Source organism: Loxodonta africana, chromosome 5 (assembly GCF_030014295.1).
Source record: "Loxodonta africana isolate mLoxAfr1 chromosome 5, mLoxAfr1.hap2, whole genome shotgun sequence".
Lineage (NCBI taxonomy): Eukaryota > Metazoa > Chordata > Mammalia > Proboscidea > Elephantidae > Loxodonta > Loxodonta africana.
In genome coordinates this window covers 155,229,486-155,248,740 of record NC_087346.1, presented here as the reverse complement: position 1 = coordinate 155,248,740, position 19,255 = coordinate 155,229,486, and the positions used below count along the sequence as shown (strand labels likewise).

Genomic DNA, 19,255 nt, shown 5'->3' with positions numbered 1-19,255 from the left:
CACTTGAAACCATGGGATAAACACGCCTCGTTTCCCTGAAAAGTCCATGTTACTGGAAAGTTCAAGAGAGAGCTGGGCATAAAAAGACCAGACCTAATGGTCTGACTGAGACTAGAAGGACCACAGAGGTCATGGTCCCCAGACCCTCTGCTAGCCCAAGACAGGAACCATTCCCAAAGCCAACTCTTCAGACAGGAATTGGGCTGGGCAAAAAAAAAAAAAAAAAAAAAATTTTTTTATGGGATAGAAAATGATATTGGTGAGGAGTGAGCTTCTTGAATCAAGTAGACACATGAGACTATGTGGGCAGCTCCTGTCTGGAGAAGAGATAAGAGGGCAGAGGGGGTCAGAAGCTGGCTTAAATAAAGGAGTGTGCTGTCTCATTAGGGGGAGAGCAACAAGGAGTACATAGCAAGGTGTATATGAATTTTTGTATGAGAGACTGACTTGATTTGTAAACTTTCGCTTAAAGCACAATTAAAAAAAAAGAGGGAGTTATTCAAAATATAAAACTTTGCCTAAGAATCTGGAATTCCAGCTTCTCCCGTATCCCTGCAGAGCGCCCTCTGGTGGGCTGAGCAACGGCTGCCCCTTTACACAGGGGTTGCTGTCTCCACTTTTCCCCAGTTCTCACCACTCCCTAGTGCCTGGCATACCAGGCCCACCTCAGTCATTTCCACACGTGACCTGCCCTGCTTGGCAGGCCTGGGGGTGTGTGTCCGCTTCTTTACGGCTTAGTTTTCTCATCTGTGTCCCAGGAAGGGTGCAGCAGTCTGGACCCCATTCGCAGGGCAGCGTATTTGGAAGTGGGGGGTGGTTCCTGTGCAAGTTTATTTTAGGAAGTGTTTTCATTCTGACACAAACTCATCATTGCCTTATGCCTCATTCTTAAGCAGAAATTTGTGTGCGTGGTGTGTGTGTGCTTTTTGTGCTAGCTGTGAGAAGCTAAATTAGTTTTACCCATATTTCATTCCTATTAATTTAAATATAGAACCCTGGTGGCACAGCGGTTAAGAGCTCGGCTGCTAACCAAAAAGGTCGGTAGTTTGAATTCGCCAGCCACACTTTGGAAACCCTATGGGGCAGTTCTCCTCAATGGCAGCAGGTTTGATTTTATTAATTAAAATAACTTGAGGTTTGGGGCTTATCAAATTCCATACTGTCAAAAAAGAAGGTCATTTTGATGGCTGGGCCAATGTACCTGGGCACCAGCTACCTCCTCAGTAGCTGAATGTCCCCACGGCACCTATAGTCAGTGTCCCTACACCTTCATGGTTCCTTGCAAATTGCTTCCTGTGGGTTAAAGGCAGCTGTGAATAACCACTTTTCTCAGGTAGAGAGACTCAGAAAAGCCGAATCCAAAGTCTAATCCTTTTTATAAAGCAGATTTTTTAAAAGACTGTGTTGTTATTTGGTGGCTGATATTGGGGTGGATACTGGAGGTGTGGAAACCCTGGTGGCATAGTGGTTGAGTGCTATGGCTGCTAACCAAAAAGTTGGCAGTTCGAATCTGCCAGGCGCTCCTTGAAAACTCTACAGGGCAGTTCTACTCTGTTCTATCGGGTTGCTATGAGTCGAAATCGACTCAACGACGGTAGTGGGTTTGGTTTGGTTTTTACTGGAGGTGTGGTCAGAAGGATGCAAACGAAAGTCTGGTCGCTGCTCTTCACATCCTTTAGGTGGCGCTGTGAGCACCTCGAGGGCAGGAGCTGTCATGGGGTGGCTGTAGGATGTCTCTGTTGTTAGCTGTTGTGGAGTTGGCCCCTGATTCGTGCACTGCGGAAGGAAACGTTACCCAGTCCTGTGCCATCCCCATGGTGGATCATGGATCAGACCATTGTGAGCCATAAAATTGTTGATTACACTCTTCAAATTGTGCAACCATTCTCACCTTCCTTCTCCAAATTAGTCCACTGCCATTACCATGACGTCACTGCCCCTAAGCTTGTCGTCTAGCCTTCTGAGATGCTGTTGTCAGTTTGTCCCCACATAGAATAATCTTTGAAAGAGAACAATGCTCAAGGCAGACATAGTTTTAAACATGAAGCTAAACTGTTGTTTGGTTCAAAGCAGCCTTCCGGGGAAGTTTTGGGTTGAGGTTTAAGGTTTAAAGATTATCTCAGGGCAGTAGCTTTAGGGGTCCAGGCAGCCTTAATGGGTCCAGAAAGTCTGAAAATCCCTACACTTTTGCCATACAACATAACCTAATCATGGGAATGACCATCCTATTATATTCCAAGTTCTCGGCCACACTCAAGGAGAAGGGGTTGACGTGTGAGTACCCCAGGGGGCGGGGATCTTGGGGGCCGTCTTAGAATTCTGCCTACCACCTGGAGGTGATAGTGCCCTCCTTCCCACCACAGGACGTGTGACAAATTGAAGTAATGGGGGTGAGAACACGGCAAAGGCGTTTTCCTCTTTTGCTTTCCTTAGACTGGACCACATGAAATGCTGGCATCCAAATAGTCATTTCTTTACACCTCTGTTGCTTCTCTTTTTACCCAAATGATCTCAGTTTGGGCCTGATTGCTGGTACTTTTTTCTTCAACTAATGAAAAAAATGAAAGATGATGGAAATCACCTTTGAAGCCTAACAGCGCGATGCATCCATGTGTAAGAGTTTTCCATTCAGGCAGGCTGTTTCCAGGCAGTTTGATTTGCAGATTTCCATCCCTGTGAATTTTCTGCTTTTGAGATTGTTCTGGAAAGCGTTAAGCTAGCAGGGGAGGGCAGACTGCGACAGCATTGCGTGGGACAGAGGAGCCTCATCTTTGTCAGCGTGTGACATTGTGTGCGCGTGTGACAGTGTGCGTGTGCCAGTGTGTGTGTGCTAGTGTGCATGTGTGTGGATTGTGTCTCGTGTACATATGTGTGCATGTGTCTGTCATGTGCATTGCATACGTGCATGTGTGTGCGTGTATGTGTATGAGCTGTGTACATGTGTGTTTATTACATGCGTGTGCCTATGCATGTGCACACCTGTGCTGTGCATGTTCAGTGTGTCAGCCTCACGCAGCTGCTCTTCTCCCCGCAGTCGGCAGCCGAGTGCAGCAACCTCCTGCGGACCCTGCATGGCCTGGAGCAGGAGCGTCTGCGCAGGGCTCTGGCCCTGCAGCAAGAAGACGACTTTGCCAAGGCGCACAGGCAGCTGGCCATCTTCCAGAGACACGAGCTGCAGAGGACCTTTTTCACTCAGATCCAAAGTGCTCTTGTCAAAGGGGAGCTGAAGCCTGAGGGGGCTGAAATGCTGCTGCAAGATTATTCAGAAATGCAGGTAACGCCCGATCAGGCTGCTGTGATGGCCACCTCTCCTCCCACAGGGCAGCCCTGCCTCCGCTTTTGTGGGCTTACCAGTGGACTGACTTCTCGTCCTTCTGCCTCTGGCCGTGGGGGCAGCTTCCAGGAAGTAGGGCAAATCGTGGCTTAGAGCCCGGGCCTCGGAGCCAGGCAGACTGGATTTGAATTCTAACTCTACCACCCATCAATTGTGTGAACTTGAGCAAATTACCTAACCTCTCTGAGCCTCAGTTTCTTCATCCGTAAAATGGAGATAATACTGTACCCACACTCATTGGGATGTGATGAACATGATACAAGCTGACTCACAAAAAACCAGAGCTTGGCACAGTATATGCTTAACGTTTATAGCAGTAAAAAATGAGATAGATAGCTGCTATCCAGTCAACTCTGACTCATGGTGACCTTACGCACAACAGAATGGCGTGTTGCCTGGTCCTGCTATGATCGTCCTCGTGATTGCTGGCATGTTTGAGTCTATCGTTGTGGCTACCGTGTCAGTCCTTCTCACCGAGAGTCTCCCATGCCCTTGCTGGCCCTCTGCTTTACCAAACATGATGTCCTCCTCCAGTGGTTGGTCCCTCCTGATGGTGTGTCCAAAGCAAGCGAGTCAGACAATGCTGTATTGTGATCCGTAAGGTTTTCATTGGCTCATTTTTGGGACGTAGATTTCAAGGCCTCTCTTCCAGTCTGGAAGCTCCGCTGAAACCTGCCCACCATGGGTGACCTTGATAGTATTTGAGATACTGATGGCTTAGCTTCCAGCATCATAGCAACACACAAGCCACCATAGTATGACAAACTGACACGTGACTGGTGGATATATATATACGTGTGTGTGTGTGTGGTGGGGGAACCCTGGTGGCGTAGTAGTTAAGAGCTACAACTGCTACCAAAAGGTTGGCAGTTTGAATCCACTAGGCACTCCTTGGAAACCCTATGGGGCAGTTCTACTCTGTCCTGTAGGGTCTCTATGAGTCGGAGTCGACTCAACGGCAACAGGTATACGTGTACGGATGTGTTTATATATCTCTGTATCTATCTTGAAGGGAGCCTTGGTGGCACAGTGGTTAAGCGCTGAGTTGCTAACTGAAAGGTTGGTGGTTGTATCCCCCAGTTGCTTTGTGGGAGAAAGGTGTGGCAGTCTGCTTCCATACAAATTTACAGCCTTGGAAATCCTATGGGGGCAGCCCTACTCTGTCGTATGGGGTTGCTATGAATCAGAATTGACTCTGTGGCAGTGGGTTTTTTATATCTACCTCTCTGTGTATTTATGATATCAATTGACGTATACCTCGGGTTAAGAATGTGTCTGGATGTGCCTGGATGCACTGGTGTGCATTTTCCCACGTAGGGTTGAGTTTGAATGTTACTAATCCAGACCAAATAGATTCCTAGATCATAGCAAAAGTCATCCTTTGGCCCCGTGTTCCCCCTCGGGGCTGAAAGCTGGCCCCGGGGGTGGCGATGGCAATTCTTACCTTGTGGGATTTTGTGTTTGGCCTGTGAATAGACTATTTGAGAAATGCAGATATCACTGCTTAGAGGGACTGCCTCTTTTGGTTTACAAGCTAAATCTCTGACTATAAAATAGCGAAGATACTGTTGGGCCCTTTAGGGGGACGGGGGTGCTGCTTGACATACTCCAGCTGGCAGGGGCTCATGGTACAGTTTGCTCCTTGGTCCGTTGTGTTCATCTTATGAATGCAAACCTGTGGTTCTAGAGAAATGTGTTTTTCTGATGTAGAAGTCACTCTGCTGTTTCAATTTTATCTTTATATGTGAAAAAAATTCTAGGGAGTTGGCTTGCTGGTTCCATTGCTGTCTTTAAAACCTCCTACTTGGGTGAAAGTCCAGGTTCCACTCACAACAGTGTTAGCACATCCATTCAGGGTAAACCAAGGCAGGGACCGGCCCCTGTTACTGCTGTGGCCAAGGCAGAGGTCAAGGTGAAATTGAACAAGCGGAGAAGGTGCGGGCACAGAGGCCCAAGTCTGGTGTGTGAGCAGGTCCCCAGAGATGAAGGCGTGCTACTTGGTGTCACCTAACAAACGACAAAAGGCCGGCAAAGGTGGGTCCTGCCCATCCCCTGGGGAGACACGCCAGGACGGATGTCTGGCCCAGGCCCAGGCCGAGTGAGTGAGGGTAGAGACAGACCAGAAAGTCCCGGGAGGAGACCGAGAAATCATCGGGAGCCTTTCAGGAAAAGAGGGACAATCTTGGAAGGGCCCCGGGACGTGAAGAGAGCAGCCAGCCTCTTAATTTGGTTTTTCCCAGTGAAACTTTGTTGTTGGTGTTACTGTCAGCTGCTGCGGAGCCAACACAGTGGAACAGAATGCTGCCAGGTTCTGATCGGTTGTGGATCAGACCATCGTGACCCGTAGGGTTTCCACTGGCTGATTTTCAGAAGTTGCTCACCAGGCCTTTCTCCCTAGTCGGTCATTGTCTAGAGGCTCTGCTGAAACCTGTCCAGCGTCATAGCAACACTGACAGACTGGCGGTGGCTGCACGTGAGGTGCATTGGCCGGGAATTGAACTGGGGTCTCCTGCATGGATGGGGAGAATTCTACCACTGACCCAGTAATGGTAAATAAAGTCACGAACTGCCGTATTCACAGTGTAAACAGATGATTAAAACGGATGTTCTGGAGACAGCCTGGTACAGACCCTGCAGTTATATGGCTGAGCTCAAATCCTTGCTCAGCCATTTACCAGCTGTGTGATGTGGACTCAGTTTCCTCATCTGTGAAGCGGGAATAACGGTACTCCCTTAGATTAAGTTAGGTAAGTGTGACTAGCTCTTGGCCTGGAACCTGTCCCAGAGAAGACACCTACTGTAAGCTATTATTACTCTCATGTGTTTGGTTGGGTTTTGTTCATTTTGTAGATTGAGAAAAACTTGCTGCTACTTTTGGCTGTGCGCCTTTTGTCTCCTCCATGAGTCTGGGAGTTCCTGGGGGTCAGGACCAGTGGCTGATTTATCCTGGAAGGTCCTGGGACCTTTAGCACCTGTGGGAACTCTGCGGTGTGAATGTGTGCACGGGTGAATGGACGCGTGACCAAATGAGTGAAATTTACGCTTCATGTCTCGGGGCGGTGAAGTTGTTTTGATCACCCTGTATCATCTGGGACCGTTGTTGTTGTTAGGTGCCGTTGAGTTGGTTCCAACTCATAGTGACCCTGTGTACAACAGAATGAAACACTGCCCAGTCCTTACAATCATTGCTAAATTTGAGCCAGTTGTTGCAGCCACTATATCAATCCACCTCGTTGAGGGTCCTCCTCTTTTTTGCTGACCTTCTACTTTACCAAGCATGATGTCCTTCTCCAACACCTGATCCCTCCTGATAACATGTCTGAAGTAAATGAGACGAAGTCTTGCCATCCTTGCTTCCCGGGAGCACTCTGGCTGTGCTTCTTCCAAGACAGACTTGTTCGTTCTTCTGGCAGTCGCTGGTATATTCAGTGTTCTTCACCAAAACCATAGTCCAAAGGCATCAATTCTTCTTTGGCCTTCCTTATTCATTGTCCAGCTTTCGTATGCATACGAGGCAATTGAAAATACCATGGCCTGGGTCAGGTGCACTTCAGTCCTCAAAGTGACGTCTTTGCTTTTTAACACTTTAAAGCTGTCTTTTGCAGCAGATTTTCCCAATGCAAGGTGTTGTTTGATTTCCTTACTGCTGCTTCCATGAGCATCCCATCTGGGACTAGCGTTCACTTCTTAAAGCCCTCTGTTCTTGTTGGAGTCCCTGGGTGTTACAAAGGGTTGGCTGATGCACTCGGCTGCTAACCAAAAGATTGGAGGCTTGAGTCCACCCAGAGGTACCTCAGAAGAAAGGCCTGGCAATCTACTTCTGACAAAATCGACCATTGAAAACCCTGTGGGTCACAGTTCTGCCGAGACACACATGGGGTCCCCGTGAGCTGGAATCGACTTAATGGGAACTGGTTTTTGGTTCTGGTTTCCTTTCTTGTTAGTGTGCACTTTTCTTCTAAGCCTTTGCGAAGGGCTCAGAGGTTTAAGATTTTAATCTGCACACTTCTTTATCAGTGTGTTTTCCTTTGAAAGGAAGAAAAAATCCATTAAATGACCAGATAGAATTTTCTCTTAAGTTTTAATTAGGCATAATATCTCGATTTTTTTTTTTTTTTTCAAACAGGGGAACGTGGAAGAGTTAATGGACTTTTTCCAGGCTACGAAGAGATACCACCTAAGTAAGAGATTTGGTCACAGGGAGTACCTGGTTCAGAACATGCAGTCGTCAGAGATCCGCGCCCGAGGCCTTCTGAGCGCGGCTGCTGCTCAGCTGACCCACCTCATCCAGAAACACGAGAGGTAAAGCTGAGAAACGTCAGAACGGTGCAGGCGGGCCGCCTCGGCCAGACCTTCTTCCCAGGGACATCCCTCTGCTCTCACTGCTCCGGACTTACTGCTAAAGAAGATGTCTCTAAGTTTAAAAATTCTTCGCACTCTAGAGTCTTAGAAACGTACACAATAGTCGAGAGAACAGTATAATGAGCCCCATGGGTTCATCATTCATCCTCAACACATACCAGCTCGTGGCCAGTCTTGACGTAGCTGTTGTTGTTAGCTGCCATTGAGTAGCTTCCAACTCACGGCGACCCCATATCTGTAGAGTAGACTGCTCTATAGGGTTTCAAGGCTGTGACCTTTCAGAAACAGGTCGTCAGGTGTGCCTTTGAGAAGCCTCTGGGTGGGTTTGAACCACCAACTTTTTGGCTAATGACCCCAAAACCCATTGCCATCAAGTCAATTCTGACTCATAGCGACTCTGTCGGACAGAGTAGAACTGCCCCATAGGGTTTCCAAGGGGTGGCTGGTGGATTTGAACTGCTGACCATCTGGTTAGCAGCTGAACTCTTAACCACTACACCACCAGGGCTCCTTTCAGCTAGCAGTTGAGTGCAAACTGATGCAGCTATATATCCTGTATTAGTGTCCCAGCACTGGGGGACTTACAAGAACTGAAATTTATTCTCTTACAACTCTGGAGACTGGGAGTCCAAAATCAGGGTGTTGGCTGTGGTAATTCCATCTGAGGGCTCTGAGGAGAATTTGTTCCAAGCCTCTCTCCCAGCTTCTGGTACGGCCAACAACCCTTGGCTTGTAGATGCATCACGCCAGTCTCTGACTCCGTTGCCACAGGGCTGCCGTCTCTCTATCTCTCTGTGTCTCCTCCTCCTGGATTAGGATCCAGCCTGTTCCAGTGTGACCTCATGCTACCTGATAGCATCTTCAAAGACCCTGTTTCCAAACAAGGTCACATTCACAGGTACTAGGGGCTAGGACTTCAGCGCATCTTTTTGGGGGACGCCATTCAACCTATCACATGTCCCCACTCTGGATTACTTTGAAGCAGACCCCCAGCAGCGTTCCTTGAGAAGTCAGTGCTGGAGGCTCATATTGACAGCACTGTGGAGAGCCCACTCCCTTTTGAGCTCCCACACTCTGCCTGGCTCTTGCATTCACCTCTGGGATTAAGTCTGAATGCCCAGATGCTTGTCCTGGATTCCAACTGGTTTTTCTCAGTCACACCTGGGGCTCGAGCAGCCAGGTAACATGGCGGTAACATAGAGTTCTCATCCTTATGCTTCTTCCCCCTCACAGCTTTCCTTCCCAGCTACTCTTTAAGGAGGCTCGATTGTACACAGTGAAATTTATTCTTCATAGGTGACAAGAAGCTCTAAAATTCATAGGGACATGACTGTGAAGTTGGTTTTCTTATGATGCTCTGTGGCTTTATAAGTCGGTTCCGCCACTTAGGTAATTTTATCAAGGCTTTGCAGCTCTCGTGCTCAGTTAATTTGGATTCTGTAAGGTGCGAATTATGCACACACTCCCCACCCAAAGATGTTAATGAATTTATCACACAGTTTATGTGACATCCTTGATTAATTTTCACTTAAGTGAAAGAATCATTTCCTTGCTTTGAGCTGAAGTACCTGACAGCTGGCTGTACCGTTGTGAGCAGTTACCAGAGAAAAAAGTGTTTTACCTTTTATCTTAAAATTTGGTTTTAAAAAGGCTGGCTCAGACTTATATTTCTAAAGTGTTTATCTGCCACTCATTCATTCACTTGTTTATTCCTTCAAGAACCCGGCATTGAGGATCCAGCATGTGCCAAGCCCGGGGCTGCACAAAGATGCAGCTAGATGAGGAATAGTGGTGATAGTGTCATTGTTGTTGTTGTTGTGTGCCCTCGAGTCGCTTCTGACTCATAGTGACCCTGTAGGACAGAGTAGAACTGCCCCATAGGATTTCCAAGGAACATTTATAGTGGTAATCAAAAAACCAATCCAAACCCGTTGCGTTGATTCTGACTCATAGTGACCCTCTAGGAAAGAGTAGAACTGTGCCATAGGGTTTCCAAGGAGTGGCTGGAGGATTCGAACTGCCGACCTTTTGGTTTGCAGCCCAGCTCTTAACCACTGCGCCACCAGGGCTCTGGTAACAGTGGTAGTAAGAGAGTATTCTGTACATTCACTTCTTTGACTCTGTTTGTGCTGTTCTTGCCACCAGGAATTCTTTATCCAATTTTCCTCTTGGAAAATTCTATCTGTAACCACAGCAGCCCCTTGAAATCCCACAAGTGGGTGGCTTTAAAGAACAGACATTTATTTTCTCACAGTTCTGGAAGCTAAAAGTCCAAATCACAGTTTCAGCTGTGTTGATTTTTCTGCTGGAGTCTCTCCTAGTTTCTGGTGTCCGTGGCGATCCTTGGCTCCTTTGCTTGTAGACACGTCCTCACATGGCATCTGTCTTCCCCTGTGTGTCTCCGTCTGTTCTGCTCTTTGTATAACTCAGAAGTGATTAGGTTTAGGGCCCACCCTACTCTGACATGACCTCATTAATATAACAAAAGGAAAACCCTGTTTCCAAACAGGATTGTATCCACAGGGCCAGGGGCCAGGAATTCAACACATATTTTTTTTTTTTTTTTATAATAACTTTTATTAAGCTTCAAGTGAACGTTTACAAATCCAATCAGTCTGTCACATATAAGTTTACATACATCTCACTCCCTACTCCCACTTACTCTCCCCGTCTTGAGTCAGCCCTTTCAGTCTCTCCTTTCTTGACAATTTTGCCGGCTTCCCTCTCTCTCTATCCTCCCATCCCCCCTCCAGGCAAGAGTTGCCAACACAATCTCAAGTGTCCACCTGATATAATTAGCTCACTCTTCATCAGCATCTCTCTCCCACCCGCTGACCAGTCCCTTTCATTTCTGATGAGTTGTCTTCGGGGATGGTTCCTGTCCTGTGTCAACTGAAGGTCTGGGGAGCATGGCCGCCGGGATTCCTCCAGTCTCAGTCAGACCATTAAGTTTGGTCTTCTTATGAGAATTTGGGGTCTGCATCCCACTGATCTCCTGCTCCCTCAGGGGTCCTCTGCTGAGCTCCCTGTCAGGGCAGTCATCGATTGTGGCCGGGCACCAACTAGTTCTTCTGGTCTCAGGATGATGTAGGTCTCTGGTTCATGTGGCCCTTTCTGTCTCTTGGGCTCTTAGTTGTCATGTGGGCTTGGTGTTCTTCATTTTCCTTTGCTCCAGGTGGGTTGAGACCAATTGCTGCATCTTAGATGGCTGCTTGTTAGCATTTAAGACCCCAGACGCCACATTTCAAAGTGGGATGCAGAATGATTTCATAATAGAATTATTTTGCCAATTGACTTAGAAGTCCCCGCAAACCATGTTCCCCAGACCCCCGCGCTTGCTCCGCTGACCTTTGAAGCATTCATTTTATCCCGGAAACTTCTTTGCTTTTGGTCCAGTCCAATTGAGCTGACCTTCCATGTATTGAGTCAACACATATTTTTAGGGGGACACAGTTCAATCTATAGTAGTTACTTTCTCCCCAAACTCTTGCCCTGCTTTCCCCCAACAGATGCCTTCTGTCCTGATACCAAGCTTTCTTCGCACGTCTCTAGAGACACTGACTTTATTCCGCTTGTATTTCAGTACTGTCTTAGCCACCTACTCTTCTAGTCCTTCTCAAGAGTAACGATTTTTCTGATTCATTAAACACCAATATAGAGGTGAACAATCAGCCACAGCGGCCAAGCCCCAGGTGAGTTTGGAAAGTATATCAACTCTACTTCCTCTTCGTCTAGAGCTGGGTACTTGGATGAGGAGCAGATGGAAATGCTGTTGGAACGGGCTCAGACGGAAGTCTTTTCTATAAAACAGAAGCTGGATAATGACTTAAAGCAGGAAAAGAAAAAGCTCCACCAAAAACTGGTAACTAAGAGAAGACGAGAAATGCTGCAAAAGGTACGTATAGCCTTATGCTATTTGTTCTTCCCATAAACACCTCTGAGTGCCCACCAAGGGCCAGGTACCACACCGATCATTCAAGCTGTCAGAGAGCTAGGATTGGAAGGGTGGCTCAGCAGACATCATGGTGGCCATCTATGGTTGATTGGTAGTGACTTTTTGCAGCGCTGTGTCGAGAAGAATTCTGAAGGTCCTATCCAGCCTCAACAGAGCAGAAGATGGTGGTGTATAAGAGAGCTGGCTTGAGTGAACGATGATGATGGCGATAGGTGCTAAGATTTCTTAACTGTTTACTTGTTGCCGTTGCTGTTAATTGCTGTAATGACTCATAGTGACCTTATGTATAACAGAACAGAACATTGCCTGGTCCTGTGCCATCATCATGATCCTTGGTATGTTTGAGTCCATTGTTGTGGCTACTGCATGATGCGTCCCGTCCTAGAGAGCTCATCTTCCAGCACTACATCTGACAATATTCTCTTGTGATCCATATGGTTTTCATTAGCTAATATTCTGAAATAGATCACCAGGCCTTTCTTCCTAGCCTAAGAGTGTTTAGTTAGCACTGTGCTAAATGTTATGTAAGATATCTTGTTTAATTCTTACAGTAGCCTATTGTAAGAATTAAACAAGGTACCTTAATCTTGATGGAGACACTGTGGCTTAGAGAGATTAAGTAACCTGGTCAAGGTCAAATATCTTGTAGGTGTTAGAAGTGGGATTTGAACCCAGGCCTGACTGACTTAGAACCTAAGCCCTTATCACCAACACTAGCGTGCCCAGCTGTCTGCCTGTATTGAGAGAGGAGGAGAGACCAACGCATAAATGCACTGTAATGTGCTCACCTCGTGATGTATGCAACATGACTCAGTAGCAGAGAGAGGAAGGGACTGCCCACGGATACCAGGGAAGGCTTAACGGAGCAGGTGCTGGGTAAACCGAGTCCTGAAGGGCGATGTGCATTTGATGTGTGCAAGGCCAGGAAGGACATGACAGGCAGTGGGAGGCTTCTCGTTCGTAGGTGGAGCAACTAAGGAGAAGGTATGCTGCTTTGGGGGATTCAGCAAACATGATGTGGCTAAAGCATGCAGAAGGAGAAGGGCAGTGGCCGGAGAAGACCTGTGCAGGAGGCAGGGGCTAAGGCATGAAGGCATGGTATGCCAGGCTCAGGAGTTTACCCTTCATCCGAGGACAGAGGGGAATGTTGACGGATTTCTTGATCAGGTTTATGATTTAAGAAGCTCGTGTGACCAATCTGTAGGGGAGAGTGGGAGAAGCCTGGGGCAGAAGACCCATGGGAGGCTCTAGCACTTGGCAAGGTGAGAGATGGTGAGTGTCCTGAGTGTGGACAGTGTCTTAGTCTCCTAGTGCTGCTGTAACAGAAATACTGCAGTGGGTGGGTTTAACAAACAGAAATTTATATTCTCACGGTTCAGGAGGCTAGAAGTCCAAATTCAGGGTACTGGCTCTAGGGAAAGTCTCTCTCTCTGCCAGTTCTGGGGGAAGATCCTTGTCTCAGCTTCTGTAGCTCGGCCGTTCCTTGGTCCCTTGGTGATCTTCATGTGGCATTTATCTTTCCTCCATTTGTGCTTGCTTGTCTCTGTCTCTAATCTGCTCTTTTTATACCTCAAAATTCATTGGATTTAAGATACTCTCTACATGAATATGACCTCATTAATATAACAGAGAAAACCCAGTCCCCAAATGAGATTACATTCACGGGTGTAGGGGTGGGATTCCGAGACATATTTTGGGGGACACAATTTAATCCATAACAGGGAGGAAGGACAGACTCAGAGGATAGATGGGCTATAAAGGATGTCCTCTAGGCTATTGCTTGGTACCTTTCAAGAGAGAGAGGAGGGGGTACAGAATAACTTTTTCATTTGGAACTCTGATTTTTATTACCAAGTTTTGGGGCCAAAAGAAAGCCATGAGTCTTATCTTAACCATTGATTGGACTTGACCATCCTTGAGCCATTGGTCAAGAGACCAAAACAATGGGGCCTGGGACCACATACCTGTGATGGTCTGGCCTAATCCAAGCATAGTATCTAGAAGTATGAATGGATGCAGGTCTTAAAAGAGATTCTGGAAGCCTACCATAAATATTATTTCCTGTGGGCACTCTTGATAAATATCGTGAGTGGCACAGAGTTAGTTTAGGATGGAGCTCCACAGAGGCAAGGACTTACATCCCTAGTCCTTAGAGAACTGCTTGACACATAGTAGGTGCTCAATACATACTTGTACAATGAATGAATCAAAGAATGAATCTACACTCTCTGGTTACCAGGAGCCCTGAACAAAAGGAAGACCATTCCGTGTTCTTGCAAAATAGAACTAACAGACTATCTGTGGGCCCATTATTGTAAATAACACTGCGGTGGGTATCTTTGTGCATGTCAGCGTTTTTCCCCCTGTAGGGCCTCCGTGGCTGCTGTTATCTCTCCAAGGGATATTCTTTTCTCATATCTTGACCCAAAATAAGACCTTATCCATCAGGCTTCACTTAGATTTTCTTTTTCAGAAGAGCTTCCCTGACCTCCTTATTTAAATTGTCACTCGTGCTCAGGGTTTTTGTTTTGTTCCTTCTTATAATATCAAAAAAAAAAAATTTTTTTTTCTTTTTATAATATCACAGTTTGCAATTATCATGTGCTTGGCACATTTTGGCACATAGTAACAATTATGTTGTTGTTGTCAGTTGCCATCTGGTCAGTTCCAGCTCACGGCGACCTTACGTATAACAGAACCAAACGTTGCCCAGTCCTGCGCCATCTTCATGATCATTGCTGTGTTCAAATCATTTATTGTGGCTGTTGTATCAGTCCATCTCATGGAGGGTTTCCCTTGTTTTTGCTGACCCTCTATGTATCAACCTTGGTGTCCTTTTCTAGAGATTGATCTTTCCTGATGACATATCCAAAGTAACTGAGCTGAAGTCTTGCCATACTACGTGCCAGGCATTTGTCTAAGAGTTGTACATGTTGTTGTTGTTTTGTGCCGTCGAGTTGATTCCTACTCACAGTGACTGCATGTTACAGAGTAGAACTGTTCCATAGGGTTTTCTTGGCTGTAATCTTTATGGAAGCAGACCGCCAGGCCTTTTCTTCCGTGGTGTCACTGGGTGAGTGTGAGTTGTCAAGTGCAAACTGCACCACCCAGGAACCTTTGGAGATGTTTTAAGCAACTCATAACCCTTACAACTACGTTATGAAGTAGGTCCTGTTATTATTCCAGTTTTACAGATTAGGGAGTGAAAGCACGGAGAGGGTAAGAAACACGCTTTGGTTCACCCAGATTGTAAATGGAGGAGCCAGGATTTGATCTGTGGACTCTGAGCTTTATTTACTCAAAAAATATGTGTTCAATGGATATAGAACAAGTGAGGTTTTTGCTATATTTTGGGTTATTTCCTCAGGGAGAATTTTCTGGTTGTGTGATTATTGGGGAAAAGGGTATAAACATTCTGTGCCACATGCAACCAGTTTCCAAAGTGTTTTCCCAAAGGGTTGACCCCACTGAAGCCCACTCCCATTTAATGTTCCTTCCTGGACTTTCCCCAGCACAAGGAGCAGCGGAGGGAGCAAATGTCCATTGGAGAGGCCTTCCGAGTGGCCGAGGATGCCAGCCAGTACCTCAGCCAGTGGCGGAGTGTGATGGTGGACCACAGCGCCGCACTGGAGGAGCTGCAGGAGCGGCTGGATCAAGCTGCCCTGGATGACCTCCGGGCCCTGACCCTCTCGCTGTCCGAGAAAGCCACTGAGGAGCTGCGGCGCCTGCAGAACTCAGCAATGACCCAGGAGCTGCTCAAGCATAGCGTGCCCTGGCTCTTCCTGCAGCAGATCCTGGAGGAACACAGCAAGGAGATGGCTGCGAGGGCCGAGCAGCTGGAGGGCGAGGAGCGGGGCAGGGGCCAGGAGGGCGTCCAGAGCTTGCGGCAGAGGCTAAAGGACGATGCGCTCGAGGCCTCAGTGGAGGAGCAGGCGGAGCTGAGGCACTGGGAGCATTCCGTCTTTATGTGAGTACCAGGTGCGGTGTCGTCACGGGACCTTTGTTCGTTGGTTTGTTCATCATACTGTTTACTTTGATGATTGAGCCAAGAACCACACATTCACGTCTACTTCTCAGGAGTTGTAGTGGACCACAGCCCTCCGACACTCCTGCTGCAGTAACTGGATAGTAACGGACACATCACACAAGTCATGGTAGTAAAGGTGGGAGAGCGAGGGGCAATGAGAACTGCAGGCAGGCCCCGACTTACACTTTTCATTCCCAAGACTCCGTCATAAGTCGGTTCTGACATATGTTGAATACTTCATTTTTTAAAAATGTTTTAATTATTTTTGCCTTTTCCTATCAGTATCTTTAGAAATCCAGTCTTTATTTGTCTTTGGGGCTTAGCAACATTACATGTAAACTTACAGATGTGATGACATTAGCAAATTACACGCTACAACATTGTATGTGTTGTTTGTAGTATGTGTTACTAATGATAAGATGTACCAAAAAAAAAGGCAGTTCTAAATGTGGGTACATCATAAGTCGGGGACTACCTCTTGTTATTCTTAGGTGCTGTCCAGCTCATAGCAACTCTGTGTACAACAGAACAAAACACTGCCCGTTCCTCACAATGTTTGTTATGCTTGAGCCCAGTGTTGCAGCCACTGTGTCCCTCCATCTCATTGAGTGTCTTCCTCTTTTTCACTGACCCTCTACTCTACCAAGCATGATGTCCTTCTCCAGGGACTGATCCCTCCTGATAACATGTCCAAAGTATGCGAGATGTAGGACTACCTGTAATTGAAGTAAAATCCCGGAGAAACCAGTGATGGACGATCTCCTTCCTTCCTACAGTGTTTGCCAGTTCTTCTTATGGTCCAAGGATGGGGCCTTTAGTGGTACAAGAGAACAACAGAGCCTTTGTGGTCACAGGGGGAAGGGGTGGCACAACGTATTGGAAAATGAAGGAGCTTAAACATGGCCAGTATGGGGGCTGTAAAGAGCAATGAGGTGTGGGCAGTGTACATAGAAAGACCTGGGTTTAAATCCTAGCACCGCCACCAACTGTCTGAGCCTGGGCACTTGCTTTACCTCTCTGGGTTTCATCTTTCTTGCCTGTAAAATGGGATGGTAATACTAAGTTATTTAGAGTGCTTTCAGCTACGCATAAGACACTCAGGTGGTTTAAAACATGAAGGAAGTGTTTTATAAGAAGTCAGGAGTAAACATTCCCAATTCTGATTCAGTGACTCAGTGATATTAAGTACTCAGCTCTTGCCATCTTTCTGCTCCACCATCCTCAGGGTGTCGCCTTGATCTTAGGGCTCGCCCCCTTGTGGTTTCAGGATGGCTGCTGCCACGCCAGGTGTCACAGTCATCTCTGTTCAACATCTGAGGAATTGAACCTTCCGATCTCACGGGCAGAATTACATCACAAGCCCATGCCTAAACCATTCCCTCGCAAGTAGAGTAGAATGGCCATGATTATCTTAGACCAGAGGACAACAGACTTTTTCTATAAAGGGCGAGATACTAAATGTTTTAGGCTTTGAGGACCACATAGTCTGTTGCAGCTACTCAGCTCTGCTGTGGTAGCATGAACGCAGCCATCAACAATATAGAAACAAATGAGCATGGCCCTGTTCTAATAAAATTTTATTTATGAAAACAAGCCATGGGCCATAGTTTTCTAATTCCTGCCTTAATCCAGTCATGGTTCCCTCCCTGGGAATGTGAGGGGTGTTCCTATCCCCAAGATTTTTGGAGGGTCAGCCCCTGTAAACAAGATCACTACTCAACCAATAAGGGGTAAGGAGCATGGCTCTTGGTTATATAATCAACAATGTCTAGCAAAACACCCACTTCACGGTGTTGACGAGGGAGTGAATGAGCTAACGTATTTGCAACTCTTCACACAATGCTTGTCCACACTCAGTGTGCAATAAATACAAGCGGCTGTCACTGTCACCATCATTCCTGGCCTGGAAGAGCTCACTTAGCAGAAGAAAAACAGACACCTAGGAAGATGGTCTTGATAAGTGAAGCAGGAGGAGCTAACTGTTGGGATGTGCAGTGGAGAATCGTCATCTTTGGCAGCGTCCCGAAGGAGGGATGTTTTGTGTGTGGGGCACCAGCTGGTGCTGGGAGCCAGAGATGAGCGGGACATACTGGCCATGGGTGCTTTGCTGAGATGGGGTGAGACCGAGGGCAGAGAAGCTTGGCAGGAGGTGAGGTCTTTATCTAGGTGTGAAGAAGGGAGACCAATTTGACCAGATGTGGGGGAGCAAAAACAAACAAACAAAAGCTGCTTAGTGTAGATAAGCACTAGCCGTCACGTACACAGTCTGTTCGTTTAGAGCAGTAGACACTGTTCGCGTGTGAGGACATAATCATACCCATTTTCTCCCTTTCCCTTCGGCCAACAGATCTAGCAATTCTTAAAGTTGCTTGTTCTTTAAACAAACAAACGCAGAAAACCCCATTCGAGCAGATAAACAAATAAAACCTAAGCCACTTCAGTGCGATTTCTTGGTGGAGAAACACCACAGTTCCAAATCTGTATCCCTTTTTATTAGGAATGGTTGCTTCTAGCACAGGTTTGTGGAGGGTGTGTTGTGTGTTAGGGTGAGGAGGAATGAGACCTATCTTAGTTCCCTTGGACCCTGGGTGGCTTTAAAGAACAGAAATGTATTCTCTCACAGTTCTGGAGGCTGGGAGTCCAAATTCAGGGTGTTGGTGGGCCCATGCCCGCTGTACCCACTTTAGGGGAAAACCCTTCCTTGTCTCGTCCAGCTTCTGCTACCTGTTGCCATTCAGTCGATGGAGACTCATAGCGACCCTATAGGACAGGGTAGAACTGCCTCATAGGATTTCCAAAGAGTGGCTGGTTAGCAGCTGAGCTCTTAACCTGTGTGCTACCAGGGCTCCCCAGCTTCTGGGTAGCCCCAGGCATTTCTTGGCGTTCTTGGCTCTTAGATACTGTAAAAATGGCTTGGCAGGGTTGGCGGGGGGGGGGGGGGGCGGCGGGGGAGGTGGTATCTGACCTCCTCCAACCCTACAAGGGGGAAGGAAAACCAAGACAAACAGCCCAAGGCTGATTCCTATGAGGCAGCGGTCAGACACGCCTCCTCTCTCCACCATCTTTACCAGTTCTGACACCAACAGTCCCTCCCACAACATTCTCTGCTGGATTCGATAATTCATTGCGATGGCCACACAGGACTCACAGGCCACACTCACAATTATGGGGATTATTAGGGAAGTAACAGTTACAATTCAGACTCAGGAACTCTCAGAATACAGTTTTTCCATGAGGATAGCCGCTGCCCAGCCGTGCTCACAGGTACGCCTCTTCCTGGCCCTCAGGCTCTGCCCAAAGACACTCAGCTTTCTTTCTCTGTGGGCTGGGAAGCCCACCATGCCATCTCTTGCTGCTGGGTCTTCGCTGCTGAGTCTCAGCTGCTGTTCTCTGCCTCCTGAGTGGTGGGCTTTTCCTCTCTGCTCTGAAATTAGCTCACTTTTTTTTTTTTTTTTAATAATTTTTATTGTGCTTTAAGTGAAAGCTTACAAATCAAGTCAGTCTCTCACACAAAAACCCATATACACCTTGCTGCACACTCCCAATTACTCTCCCCCTAATGAGACAGCCCGCTCTC

The 19,255-nt window shown here is 47.1% G+C and overlaps 1 protein-coding gene across 1 annotated transcript in view; it reads left to right on the top strand.

The window, feature by feature from the left end:
• Positions 1-19,255, top strand: part of EVC2 (EvC ciliary complex subunit 2) — a 183,500-nt gene that overhangs the window by 103,526 nt on the left and 60,719 nt on the right. The window contains 4 exon segments of the mRNA XM_064286086.1: positions 3,035-3,274; positions 7,461-7,636; positions 11,432-11,591; positions 15,164-15,618. Of these exon segments, the coding sequence (XP_064142156.1) occupies positions 3,035-3,274; positions 7,461-7,636; positions 11,432-11,591; positions 15,164-15,618 (1,031 nt within the window).